General features: G+C 41.4%; 1 protein-coding gene across 2 annotated transcripts in view; it reads right to left on the minus strand.

Annotated features, from left to right (window-relative positions):
• Positions 1 to 6,946: 6,946 nt before the first annotated feature.
• Positions 6,947 to 24,966, minus strand: part of LOC147258807 (voltage-dependent calcium channel subunit alpha-2/delta-1) — a 65,131-nt gene continuing 47,111 nt past the window's right edge. Inside the window, exons 22-40 of one of the 2 annotated variants that reach the window (XM_086208851.1) lie at positions 24,767 to 24,828; positions 24,400 to 24,476; positions 20,973 to 21,033; positions 20,794 to 20,885; positions 19,312 to 19,393; positions 18,704 to 18,766; positions 18,014 to 18,117; positions 17,398 to 17,493; positions 17,218 to 17,285; positions 16,336 to 16,374; positions 16,132 to 16,203; positions 14,237 to 14,389; positions 14,032 to 14,084; positions 13,046 to 13,101; positions 12,823 to 12,952; positions 12,068 to 12,180; positions 11,245 to 11,327; positions 10,868 to 10,947; positions 6,947 to 8,978 (exon numbers count right to left, since the gene is read on the minus strand). In XM_086208851.1, coding sequence (XP_086064977.1) covers positions 8,942 to 8,978; positions 10,868 to 10,947; positions 11,245 to 11,327; positions 12,068 to 12,180; positions 12,823 to 12,952; positions 13,046 to 13,101; positions 14,032 to 14,084; positions 14,237 to 14,389; positions 16,132 to 16,203; positions 16,336 to 16,374; positions 17,218 to 17,285; positions 17,398 to 17,493; positions 18,014 to 18,117; positions 18,704 to 18,766; positions 19,312 to 19,393; positions 20,794 to 20,885; positions 20,973 to 21,033; positions 24,400 to 24,476; positions 24,767 to 24,828 — 1,521 coding nt within the window. In that variant the 3' untranslated portion in view covers positions 6,947 to 8,941. The remainder of the gene's footprint in view (positions 8,979 to 10,867; positions 10,948 to 11,244; positions 11,328 to 12,067; positions 12,181 to 12,822; positions 12,953 to 13,045; positions 13,102 to 14,031; positions 14,085 to 14,236; positions 14,390 to 16,131; positions 16,204 to 16,335; positions 16,375 to 17,217; positions 17,286 to 17,397; positions 17,494 to 18,013; positions 18,118 to 18,703; positions 18,767 to 19,311; positions 19,394 to 20,793; positions 20,886 to 20,972; positions 21,034 to 24,399; positions 24,477 to 24,766; positions 24,829 to 24,966) is intronic. The other variant, XM_086208852.1, reaches the window with a different exon arrangement.

Here is a 24,966-nt window from a genome sequence, read left to right on the forward strand (position 1 = left end):
GCAAGAAGATGGAAATTAGAGAGACCCAGTAGCCCACTGTTCGCTCATATATGAGTGCCGTCACCATTCAAGACTCCTCACATCTGCGGCTGGTTATATTCCCAGAAACTTATATCTTCATGGAGCTGATGAAGGCAGGAAGTGCAGTGGGAGATGGAGATGATACGGAGAGTGAAAAAGTGGAAAAAGAAGTGATTTACTGTAGCAGGGAGGTAAAAATCTGTCTGTATGCATATGTGTGTGGAATAAGTAGAGTATTAACAGACTTCCTGCTCATTTATTTGAGTTTTATGTGCCTTGTGTGAGTCATTTTGTGTGTGTGTGTGTGTTTCTCTGTGCATGAGTGTGCCCACATGGGATGACGCTCATCTGCAGCAAACTAGTCCATATGACCTCTAATCAGTCCAGATTATCTTCCAGATTTTAGTGCAACAGATGAAGTGAAATGAAAACATGCAGAAAAGAAAGTGTGTGCGTGTGTGTGTTTGTGTGTGCGTGTGTGTGTGTGTTTGCGGGCATCAATATGTATGGCAGGAAGACAGTTTTAGGGGGACAGAGAGATAAGGGAAGTGGAAGGAAGTAGAGAAATGGGGTCTCAGTTGTTTTACTCTAATAAGTGAAGAAAGACATTTGTGTGTGTGTGTGTGTGTGTGTGTGTGTGTGTGTGTGTGTGTGTGTGTGTCCGTATGTGGCGGGGTGAGTGGTGACAGACTTTCTCGATGCTGTAAACACAGATATGTGTCAAGAGACCCCCCCCCCTCTAAACAAACACCCACTTCCTGTTGTCAGCGCGTGTGATTGCAGTCACTGCTTGTAATTGAGATCTGTTGACAGCAATGACAACATAAATGAACTACTCACGCACACGCGCACACGCAATCCCCATCCGTGTACGGCCGTCAAGGTGCTTGTATGAAATGTGTGCAGAACTCAAATATTTGTCATGGCAGCGCTGCGGTCTGTCCTCAACTCACATTTCCCTGACAGTTAAAGAAGCGGGCGAGAAAGCAGCAGGCATCGGTGCAAAACTTGGATTTCAATGCTGCTCTTTGGGATCATTTACTTAGCAACATTCCTAAAAATACTTTTAGCAAGGATCAGAGGCTATAAATCCCTCAATATGCTGTTGAATCTTTTAGACAAAGGAGCAAATGTTTTTCAGTCACATTTTGAGGCTTATTGATCTCAGATCAGAATAACTTCAAAATAAACAAAGTAGCTCTGCTAGCAGGCGTTTCTGGGAAATTAAAAGGAATGCCTTCTCTTGACTTTTTTATGGTTATTTTGCAGACTTTCAAAATGTAAAACCTCAAAGGTATGCAGGGACAAATCAACCCCCTGATCAGCTCACCGCTTCAGTAGAACGAGCCCCTCGCTCACCGCCTTTTGTGCGTCGCTCCTCTTGTGTTTATGGGTGTTGATGTGAACGTCCAAGGCAGATCCTCGGAACAATTCATGGACAAAACGCCCTGGTGTGTTTGTGTATCCACACAAAACATAACTGTTTAAATTACACATCCTTCAGCATGGTACCCATGAAGTATGCTGCACAAACACATCAACAACTCACATGTTCTCCATTGTGACAGAACTTTGACAGTGAAGGTCAATTCCTTAAAAGAGGATTGAACGCTGAAACAAGCTGGAAAATACACAACCGTCACGTTCACATGCACGAGGCAAGACTATTTTTTGCTCTCAGACAAAAATGTTTATATGTGAGAGAACCTGAGTGCAATGGTCATGTGTTCCAAGTGGGATCTGTTGATCAGAATTAGGTTGAACCCCGCACAACGCAGTGTTGAACCGAGATGAGGAGTAGAAATACTACGAATTGCACTTGAGGGGATTTTAAAGGTATTTGAGCTTAATTATTTTATCTGACGTTTGGCTTTTACTCCCTAAATCTTAACGTGTTTATCTGTACTTTCCCTTCCGTAGAGGCTAAAAACAGGCTCCCTACTTTCGTTTTGATGCATCTCAGACAAAAATAACAAGAGAAACATGACTTTGAACTCGTTAACTCACCGATGTCTGTGATCGTACTGCGTATAAACGTTTGTTGTCGCTTGCCAGGACGTTTAAAGGAAGATGGAGAAAAAGTTAACGTTGAGAAGCTTGAAAAAGGTGCTGGCCATATTCAAAGACGAGCGAGTGAGAGACACCCGACCACAGAAAAATGGCATCTAGCGCTGTGAAGAATGTGATGTCACAGTAGCAGCATCAACATGACTTTTCCTCTGCATGCGGCGCAGCACAAAGACTTTTTCATTTATATTTTTGAGTACATCTAAGAGCCTGTACTTCTTTACTTTTACTCGAGTAAATGGTTTGAAACAGTACTTCTACTTTTACCAGTCTTTTAACAGAATATGAATATCTGTATATCTACTGGAATAATGAACGTGTGTACTTTTGCCATCTCTGGTGTTGAAATATTTCACTTCTCCAAATCTGGAATTTGGCGTGAAGTTTAACACTGTAAAACCACATGATGGCCACAACATACAGGAACCATAGGAAAACAAACACAGCCTGAGGACAAGTGGAAAAGGGAGAAGAAGTGGTCTTAAAATAGTGTTCAAACCTGCGCTTCCTCATTTGCTGCACATCTGCTAACGGTCAGCGTGTCTTGTCTGCTGCTCACTGCTAATTCAGCCCCGTGTGACTCATGTAGAACTGGAACCGCAGCGGAGGGTGGGTGGGTGTAAGCCTTCGAAAACAAGAACAGTTTTTTTTGTTTTTTGTTTTAAACACTCGGGTTTAGCAGGTACATTTCATGTCGCACGTATTTGTATATGTCAGACTTCATACGTGTAATTAACATGTCGATACACACATAAGCAGAGATATTCAGTGAGATCTTTTGGGGGCCAGCTGAAGAAATGTCACCACACCGACCATCTGCGACTGTGTTGTTTGCGGTGCTAGCACCCGTGCAGCCTGCAGCAAACCACTGGCCAGTTAAGGTGCGGGGGGTGTTTAGGGCACTGCAGGGTAAAGAAGACTCGGCTCATACTGAACGATACATTTGACAGTTTGTTAGCAAACCTTTTTTTTTTGACAGTTTTGCCGTCGTTAATCTTTGGTCCCCATAAGCATCCGGCAACAACTATGAGGTTAGCATTTTGTTGATTTTGGATTCACGGAAAGCATTCTTAGAGAGAAAAGAAAGTCTCATGAATTCAAGATACGTGATGATGAGTAACCAAAGAACAAATGATCCTTTTTTTAGGTGAAGTATCACTTTAACACAATGGAATTTGATAATGGCTTCATTGGAAAGACACCAGACTAAACAATAGTCAAACCAATAAATAAATAGAAGTTGTCATATTTAAAAAATTAATAATAGCGTGACTTATCCTTTGAAGAAAACATTGCGTAACCTCTGTGATTGCAACCTCACCACCCCCAAAAAAACAACAACAACTGATACTTCATGTTACTTCTAATATGTGTAAGATCCCCACTCTAAACACAATGTAGAGCCGCAAATCAAAGCCAATCTGGACTGGAATGTGGAATGTGCCATTTTGAGACAGTTCACCTGGACACAGTTTCCTGGTGTTACGCCTGCCAATCATGCTGGGTGCACTAACACCCTGCGAAAAGAAGAAGACAAGAGACACAGAGGCAGAGAGAACAAACAAGTGTGTGGCCATATTTATGGGTTCAGATTAAAGGCCTGTGGTATTTCCTGATGATATCTGCCAAGTGTGTGTTTGGTGTTCTTTAACCTCTGTTTGTCACACCTCTTCTTTCAGTCTCACTGTGCTGTAAATACCCTTGAAAGGGTGCTTTTGCCTAATTGGGTAGATCAAATGTTATTTATTCAGTGTCTACAGAGTCTCGTGTGGCTAAATATATGCAGCCGCTGACGTGCACAAGAGGAGATTGTTCAGCCTTTTTTGACAGGATGTCAGAGCCTCGGAGGTAGTGGCCCTGATGCCTCTGCCCTTCTGTCTTGAATGGTGATGGAAAAACCGTGGCCTCTCTGGTGCACTTTGTTCATAATTACAAAGAAAAAAACAAATTGTGCCAATTAAAAAAGGTTGCCAGTTATGTAAACCACTTTATAGTTGCCAGATTCAGGGAAGTTTATTCAGACTTGGGTTGATTGCCCCGGGATATCATGAACCAGAGGCTGCTGACGGTGTTTGGGCTAAACTCAGTGCTGATGGTAGAATCAAGAGTGTCACTGGGTTGCAGAACTGTTCCAAAAATAGCATTCGCTTGTAAAAGTCTACACAAAAATAGGGATGTTCTAGTACTATCAAAATAACCTTCATGAACTTTAAAGTGCTTTACTAACAACATGCTTATCCTTGCAGATCCAGTCACGGGGTCGTGTTGTTGATGCAGCATCAATCTCGTGTGTCACTTCCTGCAATTAGTGGAACAAACCCAAAAAGGCACTCTCAGACTTTGACCTGTTCACCAATGAGTCACGCACAACCAGCCAAGGCTTGAAACTAATGAGGAGTTCCTCTACAAGGAATCGAACCCTGAACACAAATAGGTGCGTTTGATTCTGTCCAGTTCCGATGGAGAAAAACAACGTAAGTGATCTTTGGTCGCGAGGAGAATGAATCATTTAAGTGTTCTGTTATGATTTTAGAACAATATTAGGGAAAAAAAAAACTGCCTGAGTGTTTTTAATAAACCAGGCTTGAGGGTTTTTTTGATCAGACAAAACTTTAAAGGATTCTCAATTTGAACTGAATTAACTAAGATTTTAACGACGAAAAACAGATGTACACAGAAACCAGATATGTTGTCTACAGAAAATAATGGCTCGTTATAATAGACAGACAAAATAATGATTTCAATCAGTACCTTTTTTTTTAAAAAAAATCTGAAATTAATCTTACATTAAATTCCAGAACTGATTTCTATTTAATTAAAGAAAATAAGAAGACTGAGCAGATAATAGGAGAACTGATGAAGTTGTGGGATTGTCTGTTTCATATAATATGTCTGGAATAAAGTTGGTATGTTATTGCAATAGGAGGACGCAGTAGGACACGTTCAGAGCTCGAAAGCGTGTTTTATTCCTAGGTATCTATTGTTGTTCTTTGAATTAGGAGGATCTGCAGTGACAAATGAAAAAGAGCTGTTCAACTTGTCCCTTCTCCCCCCCCCCCCCCACGTCTGTAACTTCTTAAGCCAGGCATGTTAAAGGCTACGACCTCGTTCCGTTTACAAGAGTATCCCATTACAACCTCCCTTCTAGATTATCACTATATAGCAAACATACCAAGACCTCCCAGTCTGACACATTTCCAAGAGAAACAAACCTGTTTTAGACTCTCCGCTCCGAGCTGTGACCGTATTGATTCTTAGGTTACCATCAGATAAACACAAATACCATCAAGTAAAGCACAACAGTTGAACTCCGCCGTTAGCATCTGGCTTTGCACCGCTGCTCTGTGTCCGATGGACAATTACAGGGAGCCCCACTTACTTCATTTGCAATGTGCCATCATACATATGGTTTAGCTTCTGTTGTCCTAAAAACTCTGAGCGATTGGAAATTTGATGTATGTGTCTGTGTGTCTGTGTGTGTGTCCACGCACCAGGAGGAGGAATAGTAAACAGGAAATTATTTCATCATGGATTTTTCAAAAAGAGTCACAAGGTGCAGGAATGAGTTAGAGGTTAGAGGTAAAAAACTCTGTTTTTGCTGACCCCCGGTGGTTTTTCTTATGTTCAAGTAGCAGCAACATCGCATACTTTAGTTTATGATGTTTATTGGTCCAAAGAACTCTGATCTTGCGGTGAAGAGATGCTTAACAACACAACTCACATCCATCAGTGGTGCTTAGTGTAGTTTAAACACAGAAACCTACGAACAGGTGGCGTAGTTAAGGAACTCATAACCGCTTTTGTTCAGTGCCAGATTCAAGCTGATGTGTTTGTGTGTGTGTGTGTCTGGGTGTGTGTGTGTCTGGGCGTGTGTGTGAGCTGGTGGCTGCTGCTGTCATGCTAACTTCTGTTTGTCAAGAACTTGCATGCACCTGGCAGGAGCGTGCAAAGCTTCGGCGAACGCCGCGCTGCATCGATTTTAAAAGCGAAAATTCCATCCTCGTCAGTGACGGTAAACCATCTAAAGGTAGCAGACGAAGAACGTTAATAATCATCAGAATCAGCAGTCGTAACGTTTCCTTAATAGATTCATCATAAATTTAGTAGGGTCCTTCGATTCATCTGTCAATATTTATAAGGTTGAACTCAGGTGTCCTTTGTCCTTGTGGGTTGTCCTTTTAAATTTTTTTTTATTGGCCATTCTGATCATCATTTGATTCTTCCAGGCAGAAGTGTCATTAATGAGGTGTAATGGGAGCGTTTGACATTTGACTTGCAGATCAAATTCCCTGTGTGGATGCATTTACTCAACAGGCCTTTTGTTACCGATCGACAACTGCAAAACAAACCGTTTTCAAGTGTTAAGTAAAGGTTTTTTGGTCATTTGTAACATGATTACTCGCAAAAAAAACAACCTTTGAGATAATTGCACATTAACTTTACCCGCAGCGAAAAAAACAACCACCGCCGAGCAGAAAGTTTTAAAAGCTCAGCAACCGAACATGTGATTGCAGTTTTGAAAATGTTTACCGTCAAACTTACTTTAATCGGACCTTATCATAAAAATCAACCTCCAAATTCTTTTTAGCCAAGAAAACTCTCACATCTTAGAATTCCCATTATGGAGAAACTGCTGTGACAAAGTTTTTTAAACAGGTGCAACATCCATATAATAGTTTTGGATCTCGCCTTCTTCGACAAGGTGTTTAACACTCAAATATTGTGAAATCTAAAAAAGATACAGATGGTTCTCCTTTTTCATCTGTCATTTCTTCCTGGACGGATGACGTGGACCCTGAACAACCGGCCACAGATGTGACGGGAAAATATAAAACAGGGGACAACTAAGGTCATACCAATACAACACTTTTATTGTGAATATATTAGATTTGCACAATAATCAACACCATATTATAAACAATTTTTTTTTCTTTCCTAGCATTTTCTCTTTTATACAGTAAATAGTATTAGTGTACAAATGTATACAAAATTTATTCAGGCTAGTCAAGTTCCACAAAAGAGTAATTCATGTACAGTATTAAAGCACAATCAGATATCTGGAGGAGGGGGGCGGGGGACACAGACACGCCTGCACAGACATGAGACCCCCTCCCCACACGCAACCCCCCGGGGATAAAACACGATTTAACACTTTGATAGACAGCCATAACCTGAACACTCAACACCAGCAGCTCAGCATGAAGGCCAGCGGGAGAGAACTCAGCTTCAGGTGTCAGAGTAACTAAAGCGGTCAAATTAAAAGTCAGACGGCATGCGCTGCGAGGTCTCGGTGATTAATGGGAAAGTAAGGCAATGCAGAACTGATCATTGGTGGTAGAGTCATCTCTCCAGCAGGCCCTGATGCTGACCGCACAGGCATAGACGGCGTTCAAACACAGAACAAGCTCATCCCATGACATTGCAGCGTTTTGGACACTGAAGCCTTCAGCGTCTGCTTCACAGCACTTATAGAGCAACACAATGAGGAAACAAGCAGAAGGAGGATAGAACGGCAAGGAGAAGAAAACAAAGAAACAGTCATTTTGATATGCTGAGCTCATTCACAAGTCATCTTGGCTCCTGAGTCTGGTGATCCAGAAAGGGAACAGAAACAGGACTAATAAAGAGAGGTGTCGGAATACAAGCTCAAGGTTTGTTTTGACCATGGAGGAAAGCTAGATTCCTCTGCCATGATCAAAATTACTGGTTCTTCTTTTCTGTTGTGTGGGCCACATCGTCTAGAATAAGAGCAGCAGATTTGGCCCGTTCTTCTAATATGTTGCAGCGAGGGATACCCTCTCTGCTTTACTGCAGCAAGCATAAGCATGGATGCATGGTGAGAACACAACGCCAATGCTTCATTCAATTGAAAGTGTAAGCTACTATGTAGGCACTGGGAATTTGATGCATCAAATTAAGGACAACCAAAGCTGCCAGACCAGGTACGAACATATTTGAAATATCCTTCCAGAATTTGATTGGATGCTCTCTGACCTCACTTATGCCTCAGTGAAGTATCTATCCTGTCCAACACTGATGTACACCCACGATTCTCAGTGGTATGGGTTTCTGTGTGTGTGTGTGTGTGTGTGTGTGTGTGGCTTTGGTGTCAAGAGTATCGGTGTTGTCTTTCGCTCTGTACTGAGCACATGCTGCTACAATACAACACCTAGCTAGTGGTGAAGTTGATTTTTTTGAGTACAAAAAAAAAAAGAAGAAAAAGATTAGTTACAGTACATTTAAAACACTCAACACTCTTCATAGTTGCACTGGCTGCTGCTGAAGTCAACAATCATTACAGCATAATGGTTCATATGCAAATATAAGAAGCAACAAACGATATCGACTAACTACACAAATCAATGCTGTCAGTGGGAATACAGTCTTTGAATGGAATTCTGTTGGCGTCGTGAGAGAACCTCTTCACTAAATAAGTCTGAGACACGAATGAGGCAGAATTAAAGGGTTTGGTTAGCTCTTACTCTTGCACCATAGGAGAATATTGAGGAGTATATGATGGAAATGAGTGCAGCTGAGCACAGTAAATGTGTCTCTGTTTTAGAACATGACAAAGAAGAAATGAACGAGCAACCTTTGGCTTTGGAAAATGAAAATGCTGATTTAAAAAAAAAAAAAGAAAGCCTCGTTGCAAGTAATCTGCATACATCGTGGATGGCATAATCAGCGTGTCTTCTGGCCTCTTGTGAAATGAGATGATCAGTGTGTGTGTCTGTGTGTTTGCGCGCGCGCCCGTGTGTGTGTGTCTGTGTGTGTAGGGGTCATGAGTTTTGTAAAGATGTGCTTAGCCACAGCAGCAGCAGTTGGAGCCCAAGCATTGGCCAGAGACATGGACTCAAGCAGGTCCCTCCTCCACAATCAGAATCATCTTCCTGTTGGACAGATCACGTGTCAATCAGCTTGTCATTAGCTATCATTTAATATCCCTTCCTATCTCATTATATAGGCTCATATCGTGTACCCAGCTTTTACTAGAATGCCCAGGTTCTATTTACACCTGCCTGCGAACAGCGCGTCTGGCTGGGTTGTGTTTGACGGGCGTATTCAGGATATCCGTGCATGCCAAAAGGCCGAGGAGAAGGAGGTGGGAGACTTGTGTATTCAAAGGGCAGGAAAGCCATGTGGAGCTTCCTCTGTTTACTTTAATGACAAAATGAACTGGCCTGGGCACAAAAACTCTTCCTATGAGGAACTCCGCCAAAAGTAACGGGACAGATGGAAAGAGGAAAGGGGAGGAAAACGTCCTACTTTTACTCATGCTGGTGCACTTCCTCAGTCAGTCCTTCCCTTCCCTTCACTGTCCAGCATACACAATCTAAACACACATGCGCATGAATAAGTGCGGCGCGACGTGTGTGATCTAAGACTTTGCAGCACAATGAAAGGCTGAGTTCACAGAGATATCGGAATCCCCCCCCCCCAAAATATTTTGACGTTTTATAAACTTTTCGAAGTTGGGTGGTGATGCACGCCATTTATCCACCTCTCTCCTTTGTTTTGCTGATTTATCTCAAACGGTGCACATGAACTTCCATTAGACCTTTCTGGGGGAAATCTATATAATGGTTCCTCTATTGTGTGTGAAGATTGCATTGTGAGCTCCTTAAAAGACACCTTAGTTAGAGACAATTTCTCGACTAAATTCGGTTGACAAAGCATTAAGCAAAATGATGCCGCCTGCAGATACATTTATACATTATTTGTGCTGCTATTATTGAATAGTGGAAGTATGGCGCTATTATATCAAATTGAACACTTTTTATTGCCAAGATTCAATCTGCTCCCCATCTGTTGGGGTAAAAGAGAGGGGGGAAAAAAAGAAAAAAAAAACAGAAGAGAGCAAAAACATGCCAAGACAAAAAAAAACATGCAGCATTCTGTTAGAGAGATATGAAGTACATGTCTTTGTTAATGCAATGTGGGTTATTTTTCTGTTGTAGGAACGGTAAATTAAGTCAGGGTGAATGTTTTAGAGGTCACTCAAGCGCATCGGCTCGTGTCAGCAATGAGAAAACACGCTGTGTTGTTTATGAGCAAATTAATAACAATGTAAACAAAGTGTGAACTGAAATGTCGGTACCACTTCACAATCCCTTTCCCCTTATAAAAGAGTAATTAACGGTTGTGCGTTGTGTCTTGCGTCGTAAACACTTCATAAACCATTAATTAACAGCTGCGCATAACTTAGAACCTAATTTCCCATTCAGCAAAGCGAAGCAGGGTAAAAATTCAGTAGTACAGCACTCCTTCATCTTGTCAAATACTGACCCTGCAATGATGGCAAATAAATTAGGTTGTGAGTCATTTACCACTGTTAATGAATGCTTTATCAAGTGTTACAATGCAAACAGTGATGCATTTACAAGCAATTATTGATGCTTCATAAGGGGACATTTCGGTTCACGCTTTTTGTACTTCATCAATAGTTAATTTGTTCGTTAATGTCTATATTGATACTGGTACAAATTACTTGCTCATCTCTTGAGTCGCATAACTGTACGATTATTTTACTTTGGTTACATGCAAAAATACTTTTTTATCCTTTAGTTTCCACACAAAGACTGGCTATTTTACAAATAGCCATCAGGCTAGACTAAATTGAGGGAAAACAATGATGTAAGCGCATAACTGTGTTCAAGAAAGTTTCATGAATGAGTCCCAATCACACCAAGATGGTTGGACTAGGAATAGGTATAAAAATCGGTTAAAAGACCCAGATATTTATTGGATGATATCACACAAGCTTTGTGGGTACACTAACCCAGACGTCAGCAGCGGTAACAAGAGGAGGGGTGGGAAGCTCAATGCTGCCGCTCTGCTGATGGGACACAAGGGTTCATCCTACCAAGACGGAGAACCGCAGCAGCCATTGGGATGCAGAACCATCAAAGAAAACATATCAGGTCATAAGTGATTGTAAAAAAGTGAGCGAAGGATGAACAAAGCAAAGATAATTACATGCAAAATGAATGAAATTCAAACAAATGTTAATAGATTACAGAGTACAGACAAGTGCAGACGAAAACCAGACAAATGGATGTGTGAGGCCTCTCTAGTAACAATCATTGCACGAAGGAAGGTGTGTATGTGCGTGTGCCTGTGCGTGCGTGTGTGTGTGTGTGTGTGTGTGTGTCTTACATTTTCGTTGTTGTCAAAACACACGTCCGGCCCTTTACGGTATCTGGGGTTCTTAGCCAGCTCGCATGGATTTGGACCTTCAGCTGAACGGAGATACTCAGGAAAACCATCACTAGAACAAAATGTATTGCTTTTAATAACAACAACAAATACATTTTAAGCTCAATTTTAATTTACATTAAGTTCTTCAGCCTTGGCCACACACTCTCAAGTAAATCTTTTCAAGACTCTGTGATTCTTTAAGAAATCAAAATAAAGTCAGGCCAGCCAAGTTAGTGCCAGAAACAACTGCATAACCTGCTACTTCATCTTCATCATTTGGAGTGTAGGCACATAAGTGGTGAAGCATGTTACAGGAACATGTGTGGTGTATTTTATCCCTGTGTGTGTCTGTGTGTTGGGAGTCACCTTATTAGCAGCCAGTGGCCCCTTCATAGCAACCTCTGATGATGACACCTTTACTGTTAGAACAGCAGGAAGCTACATTCAACACACATCTGTCAAACAGATCTCCTGCATATCTATACATCTGTGCAACACACACACACACACACACACCTCTGCTCTTAACCTTAATTCAACCTGATGGCAGTGTATGTAGCCCAGAAACAAAGGAATCTCATCTGGGAGTAACGTGAGACAGACTTTCATATGCTGTGCATCTGGTTTACTGTTAACCCATGAACATTCTCCAGGGACCTACTGGAGCTAGGTGTGTGTGTGTGTGTGTGTGTGTGTGTCCTTGTTGCTAAAGCTCTCTTGTCATACGGGTGATGGATACATGGCCGCAGAGTAAAAAGGAAATGTAAGAGTGAAAGGATACAGGGTTGCTCAGCTTGTCGCAGTGGTCTGGGGTCACACGACAAACACGTTGCCTTGGCATCGGTGATCAGGAACACAAGGTTGGTGTTTGGCAGCTTTTCTGCACGATACATCCTAAACACACATGCCACACAAATATAAGCATGTCTAGTATATATAAATATATACACACACACACACACACACAGGTTGTGCATACATATACACTTTAATACCCTCTCTCTCCTCCTGGGATTGACTTTTTATTGCAGTCATGAAGTTTTCTGTGTCTACAGCCGTTACCGTCGGAGAGTACAGCATCAGACACGTGGGACTCATAACACGGAGTAATTACAGCCATATTTAACCCCTCAGACAGCTCAAATTGACATAAAAACAAGGATTTGACCAAAGTAGATGTGCAGTGGCCTGTGAACGTGTATATTTGCGGGTTTGAAGTTCAGCCAGAGACGGGGAAGAGAAAAGATGAAGCTTGTTTGTGCTTCCTCATCCAATTTCGGTCAGTGACAGATCAAGGTAACGTCTGTTTGACTGTTATAAGTAAGACAATAGCTGCCTGAAGTTACACTGGAAAATAAAGAAAATAGAAAAGGAAACTATTCTCACTACCCTCAGAGGATCCCCACAGACCATGAAAACAGAGGGAAGTAAAGGTGGGAAGCTCTTGATAGTGTGGTATGTATTAATAGTTTTTTGAATAAACACTGAAATGGGTGAACATACATGTTAGTACTCACGTGACACACATAAACACACCTAGAACAGTTACCACAGTCCAAGACACCTGAGTAGGATCTTTCATCGTTGTCAAAGAAGTACTGAGTCTGCTCGGTGATGCAGCTTTCTTTAAACATGGCGTCTGGTATGTCCTCGTCTGGTGACTCTGCTGAATGTAAGAGACAGGATGAGCGAGGAAGTAAAATAGATTAAATAAAGTTTTTTTTTTTTTTTCTTTAAGTATGTAGCTTTTGTTGCCCACCTGCCTCTAGAAGGTTTGGGAACATGAGGCCAATGAAGATCTGTTGAAGTACAGACCTAGACAAGAACCATTCAAAACACAGTCATCCGCATGTCGCAATAGAAGCATCTTTGCTTTATTAACTGTGAGGGAGGAAGGTCATAGACAGTTATCACTAGTACTTTTTCAAAGGAATTTCTAAAGAAATGCCGTTTCATGTGTAACTGTTCAATTTGTTCAACGCTGACCCTGCAAGCTTCACACTGTCAGCACGCAGCCCCACTCCCATACACACTCCTGTCCTAAAGCGCATCTGTATTCTTGGACATGCATCAGTGGGCGGTGTGGGGGGTTGTTACCCCTGATGAGAGGCAGGTGTCAGAGCCAGAGTTTCGAGATCAGTGCTGTGAGGTTAGATGAAGCCCCGGAATCCACCACTCTATGCTGACTCACTGTCTCTTTGCCAGAGCTCAGCTACGCAGCCCAGCATGTTAGATCTCCCAGAGAATTCATTCCCCGGTGATTTCAGACCTCAATTTCCCCCCTGCTCCAAGATGTCAGATACCCCCCCCCCCCTTCTCTCCTTTTACCTGCTTGGTCGAACTTGTTTTCTTTGGGTTATTTTGCCTTTATTATCAGTTGCACAGCACTGGCAGTTGAGTCTTATTTCCTCTACCCTCTGTGATTGCCTTTTAGTAGTAAAACCAAGAGGGTTACTTTGAGATCCTTTCCCAGTCCCGTTTCACAGAGGTATTCCCATCTGCACAAACTCTGACAAATTTAGAGTCGTGTCAAAGCCATATGACTTTTGATTCGGCTACTCAGACTGAAAAATCGTGTCTGTGTGATTTAGGAGTAAATATCAAAGTGCCCTGGATCTGATTTGAGACAATAAGACTCCTTGTAATTTAAGCTGTTCACACATACATGAAAGAAAGAACAGATCTTGGCAAAAAACTGAGGTTTGGTCCACCTCTGGCCCTCTTTCACACACACTTTGCACTCACCAGGCAGCACTGGAGGCCCACCAGCCAATACTGAGCAAATCTGCTATAGTAGGCTTGGTTAAGAACAAGAGAAAAATGTCAGGTGCAGGAAAATATCAATTTATGAAGTTAGCAATTCAGAAACGACAAAGATATGCATGCAAAGGTAATACTGTGTAAGCAGACAGTAAAAGTGGGTGACAGCTTGTGAGGGTGAGGATCTAACCACATAGACAGATCGTGGTCCTGCCGCAGCCTTGCTGTCTTTCTCTGGGTCACACACAGACTGGTAGTCATAGGTCTTGTTGAAGGAGTACAGGGAAGTGTTGACCAGGTTGATCATCAGCACAGGATCCACCTCTCCAAAGAACTGACCTATCTAGACAGGTTCACACACACCAGAGCGTAACGTTGGCTGGGCTTTACTGTGTTAGCTATTCATTGTTGCACATCAGTTCACTGGGAATTTGAATCTACGTGCTCAGCCAATCAGAACGAACTCATTCAACCATACTGAGGCAGCTCTTATAAGCAGGCAGCTGTCAGCCCAAAACCTACATATGCTGTGCAGCGTGTTATTCAACTATGAATTCATTTGCAGTGACCCTTCCCCTTCAGCACACAAACCTTGCCAGCAAAATGTCCCCCACAGCATAAAAGAGCCCTTCCTTCCCTCCAGGGGTTTCTCCGCTAACTTTAGATATTTCTTTACTTTCTCATCTGTCACTATGACAGTTATATTCCATTAATCTGGGATGGCAATAAGGACAAATATGTCTGCAGTTTTCAGTCACTTTAACACCTCATGACCTAATGAGCAATTTGATGATTTGTTCAGATTTGCATCTGCAGCAACCATGGGGAAGAACATCTACATACGAAACAGTCCAAAGGTCAAAGCCCAATGCGAGACAATTCTAGAATTTAAGAGTCATAATCTCAAGACTCTTGGAGTTTTGATTCTGGAGTGAGGATCATCCAACAAACCCTGATCCGAGGTCCTTTAAGGCCTACTGGTGAAGAACCATGGTGCTTCATGTACAGGAATAATGGTAGGCTGCAAACCTTAAGTATTTACATTTTTTTTTACATTTTTTTTTGCCAGTTTTCTTTCTCACCTGTGTCTGGAGTACATGTGTTGTGCTGGAGCCTACATATTGTGGATTCGTATGCCTTATATTGTTAAGCATTATTGTTTGTGGCTGTGGGTTTCTCCGTGTTTGCAACTGGTAACCAGTTGTCATCATACCTATTTCATGTGAATACACTAAAAGCTAGTTTGGAAAAACTTAAGTTGTCTTAACAAGTTGATAACCACCCTCACAATCGTGCTTACTGCAGGTTTTGTAATGAACTTGCTGTTTGATGCAGGCCATAGTTGGAACTCATGATATGTTCACAAGAATCTTGAATTTAGCGCTTAATTTGATGGGGAGCTGCCATCAAGAGATAAGGTCTAGAGGACATGACATATCTGGTAAAATGTGGCAGCTGCATTTGGATGTTAGTAAGAGATTAGAAGTCTAGATGGGATGAATAAAATTGTCTCAGCTTTGCTTTATAAGAAAGTTTACTCTCAGTTGACATTCCCAAGGCAATTGGAACCTGAATAAAAATGACTGTTTTGACAACAATGTCGCTTCAACCATCTGCTACAGTTAGTTATCTGTTTGGTAAAAACTCATGATGCATTGCAAGCTGTTGCCAAAATCACAGTTTAATCTGCATACATTTGAAGGTTGTTGAATTAAGACAAACAGTTGTGAGATCGTTAGCATACAGTGCGAATTAATGTGGGCCAAATATAGATCTCTGAGGAATGCCTGAGAAAATGGTGCATGATTGATACCTGGCTGTTGAGTCTGACTGTATCCATTTAATGGCACCAGTGGAAAATTTAAATGAACCCTATTTAGGTCTTAATGATAGGTGGTATAAAAGTCCACAAAACAACCTCAACAACTCCCTCTTGATCCATTTTTCTCTTTTGTCAGTTTAATTAACTTTGCCTTGACTTGTTAATTAGTATTTTCCCAGTGCTACCAATGACTGAATGAAACTAAAGCTGTTCACTTGGATGTACGTGAGCCACTGCAGAAAGGTAAAATAATGCTAACTCACCAGGCTAATGTAATCATCCTGATTTGACATTAGAAGAAATCCCCCATCATCCAGAATCACACAGTCTACATGCTGTCGAGTAAACAGACAGAACAGTCCAAAACACAAACAAATTAAATGGTAAGAAGGGAATCAGAGGGTTCTATTCATGCTAATAAGTACATTTTAAGATGACTGGTTCTTTTACATGCTGCATTGGTGTACCTTGTCATTCCTCAAACAGCCACAGATTTCGTCTTTGCACTAAATGGAAAAATTACCAAATAAGAAATTAGCATTTCTAACGTAGGAGCTGTATGTGTTGAGCACAGTGATGCGATCTCATGGGATGAGGTGGGATGTAATTAACACACCATTTTCAACTGTGAAGAGATGGCATGTCATGCACCTGTGCATTGAAGTCATCTAAGACATCTGTTTCCAACATGGCCACAAAGTACAAACAACGTCATTTACAACCTAACAGGATGCTAAAGTGTGTTTCTGCAGACGTTTTATTTGAGAAATAGGCCATGCAGTAACATAATCCTCATTCATATTGGAGCAGTTTCGTCGTTTGATCGAAGTCTCACAAATGAGTCATACCGCGCTAGTTTCCATTTCAACTGGACATTTATGATACGTAGTGGTGACACACGATAATAGAAGCAGGTTTTGGTGTCTGTCTCCTGCCAGTTACCATGCGATCGAAGCTGATGCAGGGCCGAGCCGGCCTGCCCATCGCTTGTAATCGCAGGTTTGGTTGGAGCCGCAATCATGGCAATGAAACATTAACCTTTTAAGTGGAAAATTCAGTGTCTTACAATCTGTTTGACAGCATTGTGGTTGAGGTCAGATTCAGGCACACAAGGCCACTATAAGTTTAGGAAGAGATCAAAGTTTGCGTTTGAATAAAAATAGATCAACATCAGAAAACCCTGATGTCTTGCTACATTAAAGGGACAAAATGACGTGAAGTGGCACATGAAAAACACAAGCTGCATTGTGATACACCATCCAATGACTTCAGAAAAGGCTTACTATTGAATTGCTGTTTAGTGACACCAGTATGAATAAAGTCTTTAAAACTTTAGGAATACAACTTACATTTAGTTTCAGTGTAGCATTCATGAAACTGTTCATCCAGAATGAGACATTCAGTTTCACCCCCACAACTACAGAACAAACAAGAAAACAGCAAAGGTATGACTTTCATAATCAGCCATTGAGTCTTTTCGTTTGTGCAGCATTGCAAGGGACGATCAGCAGAGTACTAGCAAGACTGACCTGCTGGTTTGAGGGTGACTTCATCGATGGTGAGGTCCACGGCTTTGCTCACTAGAATCCCTGACTCAGAAACACTCTCCCTGCCCTCTGCTGCAACTGAGGAAGGATACACGAAGGAGGAGAAATTGTAATTGTAGCAATTTAATAGAAATGATTTTCCAAAGTAGACGGCAGGGATTATTTCAGAAAGGGAATTACTGTTTAAATAGGAATCATTTTCATCCATTGTCACATATTCCAAACATTTTAGCCATTTGTAATTTGTGTCGAGTTGTGTGGAGTCCATGAAGCCCAGACATGTGTTAATCCAGTCAAGTGTAGCTGTGCGCACGACTACATCACACTGATGTTTGCCTGTCCTGATGTCTGTTAGAGAGATCAGCAGAGATAAGTAAGTAAGGAAGTACACAGGCCCAGAGTGAGTATTGGGATGAGTGCTGACAGACACGGCAGGAAAAAGAGAAGGATAAAGAGAGTGATGTCAGTGGCCTGAAAGTGTGATCTTTGCCAATAGGATTGGGATGACATCCAAAGACAGAGAGCAGCGTGGGCTCTGAGCCAGACCACACTGAAGATGCTCACGCACGCAAAAGTGAGCAGCGCATTTAGTTCTTACTGTTGAAAGCCGGAGCGGTGAAAATATACATTTCATTGTCCAGGGTCCTCTTGTAAAAGCTGGACTCGTATGTCTCAGGGTTCTCGGTCCACTCTCCCCCAGCGCTGAAAACAAAATCGCATAATATAATATATGCACCATTAAAGGCATAAAAAAAAAAACACAGCGAATATGTTTGATCTATCTGAGCAATTCAAACTGTAATCTATCGCCAGATCTAAGTCAAAATATGAGTCACACCCAAAGCAAATGATATATGATGGGGACTAGATCCAGAAAAAGCAATAACCAATTATGGTTATTTATGTTTTAAGGTCAAGAAGAATATACATTCATCTTAAGTTGGAATGTTAAATTCTGACTTACTGGAATTCCCAGATGCAACTCAGACTAAAGTAGCAGCGAGGAAAATGAGGCACAGTTGGCTGCTGATCTTTAGATGACCCTTGTTTTGTACTGTCTCCGGAGTTACGTTTTTTTTTAAGTGTCTAATGATCAATGTTCTGGAACATAATCCGTCAGATCAGGTGAAAAAAAAAAGTAGTCAAAAAAGCTCAAGCTAAAGATATTAGAGTCTGTATCCATTTTAACCTTCTATAGCATCACTAGATATTTGGGCGAAACTTGCTGTGCAGTTCGTAATGTCAGAGAAGACGCTGGTGAAACTGGAACAGAAAGTGGAGCGAGTACCTTCTTGGAAAGACTCTTGTGATTCCCCCATCTGTGGCTACAAATCTGGCCACGATTCCATCCCTGAAAAAATGGAAAACACCCGCCAATCAAATATCAAAGTCAATCACACTGAGAAATAGTAAAGTGTTTTGGAACTGTGCGACCAATCTGCAGACACGACACAAATTGCTTTATTAGTAGAGTCACTTGATTCTGCGTGTCCTAATGTTTAACAGATACATTGTGGTGTGTGTGTGTGCGCGCGCTTAGATTATTTCAGACAAGTGGGCATACCATGAAAGGAAACACACTGATGGAGTTGTTTGACTTTTCACTTGAAACAGCATGTCTTGGCAAGTGTAGTTGGGTGAGATAAGATTTTTATGCCTCACTTTCATCATGTTTCACTAGTTTTTCATGATCAAATCACCCAAAGCAAAAGAGAAAGAAAGAAAACTCTAGTGCATTTATCCAGAAAATTGTGCATGATAGATCAGTTTTAGGAGTACGCAGTGATAGCGCGCACGTGCATTACAGATGTACTTATCACGAGGCGTGTGTTTTTTTAGTTAAAAGCTAAAAGGTGAAGAAGGGATTACATTTTTAAAGAAGAGCAGGACACTCACACTGTCTGCTCCTTCCAAAATCGAACCAGTTCAGCTGTCAGGCCAGCATCGAGGATTAGCCGACTCACAAGGGACACATTACCTAGGAATTAAAGACAGATACTGTTTACGTGTTGCGGACATCGCAATTTCACAATAGCTGAGCTTAGTGGGAACAGATGGTAATGGAAGTAATGGCAGGCTAAGCCAATTTGTTGCGTTCTTGTTAAGCTTTTGGCTCCCAAAAGAATTAGTCTTCAAGTGCCAACAAGCAATGCATATAGTGCCAGGATCAGATGACACAAATTCAGCAGATTTTTGCACCGACTTGATGAACAGGTGTCTTTATCCCCTGTAGAGTGACATATCATAGGAAGAGGGATGACACATCTGGGACACTCCATAACGGAGACGCTTTTTGGCTTTTTTTGAATTTCCCTGGTGCAACTTTTTCTTGCAACATGCAGGCAACATGTTCCTTCACGCTGACCAGTTGGATGATATTGTGTTCTCTGGCACCCAGATGTAAAAATAATAGCAAAGAGAAAGAGGGATGCAGCTGTTGCTAATATCAGGTGGAATAATGAAACAGGGAAGGCTCGTGAGGACACAGTACCCCTGGCATACACACACACACACACATATATATACACACACACACACACACACACACACATATATATATATGTGTGTGTGTGTGTGTATATATGTATGTGTATATATGTATATATATGTGTGTGTGTGTGTGTATATATGTATGTGTATATATGTATATATATGTGTATGTGTGTATATATATATATATGTGTGTATATATGTATATATATATATGTGTATGTATATATATATATATATATATATATATATATATATATCTGAGGGAGGCTAGGTTATCTTTTTCTAGTAACGCTAGCACTCAGCTACAGTAGCATTACACTGTTTTTGGTGATTTTTTTGCCATATTTTAATTATAAATCACAATTTCTGAGTGATGTATTGCTTTAAATGCTATATGCTACAATCATGTAAAGAGAGACCTGATGAGCACAAGCAGCAGTAAGATGGTCATTGTTGCCTGAGCGTATGACTTGACCTTGTTTTTGAAATAGATCAAGGGTAGCTCGATCCATTAGCTGAATAATGTTGGTAAGCTATACCGAGGGTAGCATCCATTAGATGATGACAAATCAACCATCATGAGTCACTGTGGGGCATGACAACATACTGTAAGCCTTCTAGGAAACTCAGTCTGATGTCACCCTGCTAAGACTACGCTAATCTAATGACCAAAGTCATGCTCTGACCTTCAAACTCTGACCACTGTCATATCCAAGAAAATTCCAATATGACAAACAGGAAAACAGACCATGCATACATGCATAGTAGAATATGGCATATTGATTTCAGTGAAATTAGGTGGGTCAGTGGCGTTATGGGTGCAACTGACATCACATGACAAGCGGTGCAAATAGTGAAAACAGTGGAAAAAGATGCATGACTCACATGCATCTGGAGTGTTCCTATCACTGTACTGGTTGAAGTCGAGGAGAAACTGGGTGATGTTGAGTGACAACTTCGGCTCTTTGCAATAATCCCTGAAGAAACAGTAGTAATCAGTGTCACTGTCAACTGCTCGTTTGTTCCTCCGTGATGTAAGTGGGTATTACAGTGAGATTACTCACCGTGGAGCGATGAGGGTGTAGCCAAACTCGTCAAATCTCTCCGGCTGTATGGTTTCCATCGCTTTACAAAACACAAAAACAAACTTTTAAAGTCTCTAATTTTAACAAATGCTGGGGTGTTTCACAATAGCATGATGACAATAAGGAGAGATGTGGGTTCTGATGATGGAAATAAGAGGAGGACATGAATCCAGATCCACTTGAGCAGTGATAGTGGAGATGACATGGATACAATATCCTCCATACTGGCAACAGAGGGAAGTATGGTTTCAGCGTGTCTGTCTCTTCTGCTCTCATTCATATATTTCAGGGATGAGTTGAGGGAGTTTCTTCAAATTTGGCTGAAATGTTCACTGGGACTCTGGGATGAACTGAAAAGATTTTGGTGGTCAAAGGTCAAGGTCACCATGTGAAAAGCATACATTGTAGAGGCATACAACAGCAATTTGCTATTTCTGGTGTAAGAAACTTGTTGGATGGAGCCATACACAGACACACACACACAAACACACACACACACACACACACACACACACAAAATGTTGGACAGATGTGAGTTGATGGATAAAGATGAAGAGTGTGGAGAGGAGGATGTCCGTGAGGACTGAAATACTTGCCTTTTTGTCCTGTTGTGACCCCGAGAACGAAGAAAGAAGGAGAATATATTAAGAAAGAACATGGGAAATTGATAAAAAAAAGAACGCATTCATAAGCAATTCATGAACCTCGGAGAGTTGCTGCAGCGAAATACAAAGAAACAACATAAAAGCAAAGTCTTGCAGAGCAAAAAATCCATCTACTGGCCCTGGAGTTCATTTAAAATACCGCCTGGTAATTCTTATCTCATAAATGACATGACAGACATTGATTGCCATCATTCAATTGTCTCTTAAAATGAAGACATTTTGAACATTGCCTTTAAAATGTACTGAGTCGTGTGGCGCAGTCTGCAAAAACAATTACTGAGTGCTGAGCTTGAACATGGTCACGCAAATTTGGTGCAGGATGAAACGATGTCCTTCACATAAAATATGACGGGCAGATTCATTGTCCCTCTTACTCTCTAGACAGGGCAAGACATACATATACTCTCTACCACTCACTCGCTTTTCTCTACTCTGTCACCTCAGCTGCACACGCACACACACACACACACACACACACACATTTATCTATATATATATATATATATATATACACACACACACACACACACAGCATCCCTGCGGTATAGATGAAGGTTCATCCATCAACAGAAGGACCCTCCCCAGTTTATTTGGAGGACAGGAGAGGCAGCAGCATCTACCTACTGCACCGAAGATAGATTGAGGTATTGACGGTCCGGCTCCAGCGTGAAACTTTAGAAGGCTGACTAGAGAACTTCAGAGTTGCAACCTCCCTCCTCGTCTGTAGCAGACGGGCATGGTGTGTTACTTTCTTTAACGGGCTTGTAAACGTTCCGACAGCCTTTACGGCGCAGTGACAGACTTGTTATGGCAGAAGGAGAGATAGAGAGAGAGAAAGATAGAGAGAGAGAGAGAGAGGGAGCGATACGGAGGCCGAGCACTCAGTCAAACCCTCATCTGTTGGAATAACTGCACCATTAGACATTTATGCTTTGTGAAGTCGCGTAAAAGTGATGAAAAATCCACTCAAGACAGATGGTGATGAGCTGAATCTGATGTTTTTCCTCACAAAATATATCTTTTGATCAAAGCTGCCATACATCTCTTAAGTCATTGTTGTGAATGTGTACTCCACAGCCATCACTCCATCTAACATCACACACTAAATACTGAGTGAAATGTAACCATGTAGAGGACAAACGGTGGAAGACAGAACACAGGACAATGAGTACTTGCCCCAAGAAGATGCTGCAGAGTCCCAGCGTACAGCAGCAAGACAGGAGAGAATAAATTGCATCAGACTCAGAGATCTCATACAATGTGTGTGTGCTGATGAATTCCTTCGATCAGAGACTGTAAACTTTGGTGCGCTGATAGAAGAAGACAGCCACAGTGGAAGATACAGGGAGACAACCTTGAGAATCCAAACAGAGGAAGCAGAACTCAAGAAACAGCGGGGAGGGGGTGGTAAGAGATGCAGAGAGAGAGAGGTGACGACACGTTTACAGTTTAAATGGAGATACAGAGAAAAAAAAAACGCTCAGAGACAATAATCCTGCAAAAATTACGTCGTTTTTACGATTGATAATCCTGATTTTTTTTTTTTTTTTTTTTTTTTAATTTTAATGAATTTTATCTTTGGGTTTTGGGTTTCCTCAACCCAAAAGCCAAGAAAGCTATTTACATTTTGGATTTTTGCAGATAATACCCTGAAACAGAAGTCTTCAAGAGACTTTTGCTTCATTAATTTATTCGTGATTTTTAAATGTTGAAGCGATCGTTAGAAGGACACGGCTAATATTCTGCTATGAAGGAACTACACCGTAGATGCATGGCTTCGACTTCACCACAACTAGCTTTGAGCTTCTTAGGCTCGCGTGAAAACCTTTGAGACTAACAAGTGTGGAACTATTTGCAAAAGCTCTTTTTGTAACACGGTAAAAAAAAACCACTGAAACATCTCCACCTGGTGTTAAATCCTGTCGACCTCATATCTTAACCTAAAAAAATCCTTTGACAATAAAAATAGGGAACCAGACATTCAACAGCGCGAACTTATTTTTGGGTTTTGTCACTCTGGTACTTGGACTAAAGAAGACTTTTACTACCATCTGATATTTTTAGACCTAATGATTCATGAGAAATAAAAAAACAAAACAAAAACAAAACTAGAGCACATCTCTCTGCCAAAGCATTCTGATGATGTTATTCGCCTTTGATCGTGATTCAATTCCAGAAGTTTAATAGATTTTTCCTCGAGTTCTTTCATCCTACCAAATGTACTCATAATCGATCCATAACTTCTGGAGAATCAGAGATAACGATCAGGCTCATTTTCAGTGTGAACAATTATTTGTTGGAGGCCTGTTTCGTATTAAGTTTTACCCCGAACTCCTAGAAGAATGGAGACTTGAGGACTTGGAGTCAGAAATGTAGAAAGGCGGTTCTGTATTTTCAGAAAAAGGGAGTAGAAATAAAAGAGAAGTGCAAAATGTAGACGAGATCAAAAGAGCCGCAGCTTGGGTTGGGTCTGGGAGAAGGAAAGCTTGTGCGTGATGATGTGTGGGAGTGCACAGTGACTGACCAGTGGGTTACACAACAAAAGACGAACACCGTGGGGATCCACACTGATCTGAGCAGCGAGCACAAAGGGGCGGCTCGGATTCAAGACTGCAGCGAGTGGAGGTGTTCCAGAGTTTGAACCAAAGAAAGAATGCTCGGGAGTTGCTTGTGAGGGACGGGTTCAATTATATCTGATTGATTTGCTTGATTTATTGCATGACGGCTTATGTTGCACTCACCCATAGCTTCCATCATGTCTTCTCCCAGTTTGGCTTGGATGAAGTGTTCACTGTATTTAGGCAGAACGAGGGCCAGGCTGCAGGAAAAAGAAAAACTTGTTCAATTTCTGGTTTAAAAGTTGTTGTTTTTTATATAAACCAAAAAAACTGATTCACAAATAATTGAACTTTTCATGTTTTTTTTGTTTTTTTCAGAAATGCATGTTCAGTGAAATGTGGTGGAATGATTCTTGAATGTTTTGACCAACCAAGGAAAGCGCGGCGTTAGAGACTAGAGAGTGACCTCTGCTGGCTCCAGTTGTGACCGCCATCAGCTGGAGAAGGTTATTGGTTTCAGGGACCGTCAACAAGTGCTCGGACGACTCACCTGTAGTCGGTTCCGTTGACTGGTGCCCACGTGTAGGTTCTGACTCCTCGATCGATGTATCTCTGCCAGAAATGATACATATGGATGGATGTTCCCCGATGAGCTCAACCTCCATTGATCCCACAAATATCAAATCTGACTCAAGTGCCATGTTGAATTTGGTGGAATTTGGATGTGTGATGCTGTAATACAAATCAACT

The sequence above is a fragment of the Aulostomus chinensis genome, chromosome 7 (assembly GCF_037954235.1).
Source record: "Aulostomus chinensis isolate RoL2024-O1b breed Wild chromosome 7, RoL_Achi_v1.0, whole genome shotgun sequence".
NCBI lineage: Eukaryota > Metazoa > Chordata > Actinopteri > Syngnathiformes > Aulostomidae > Aulostomus > Aulostomus chinensis.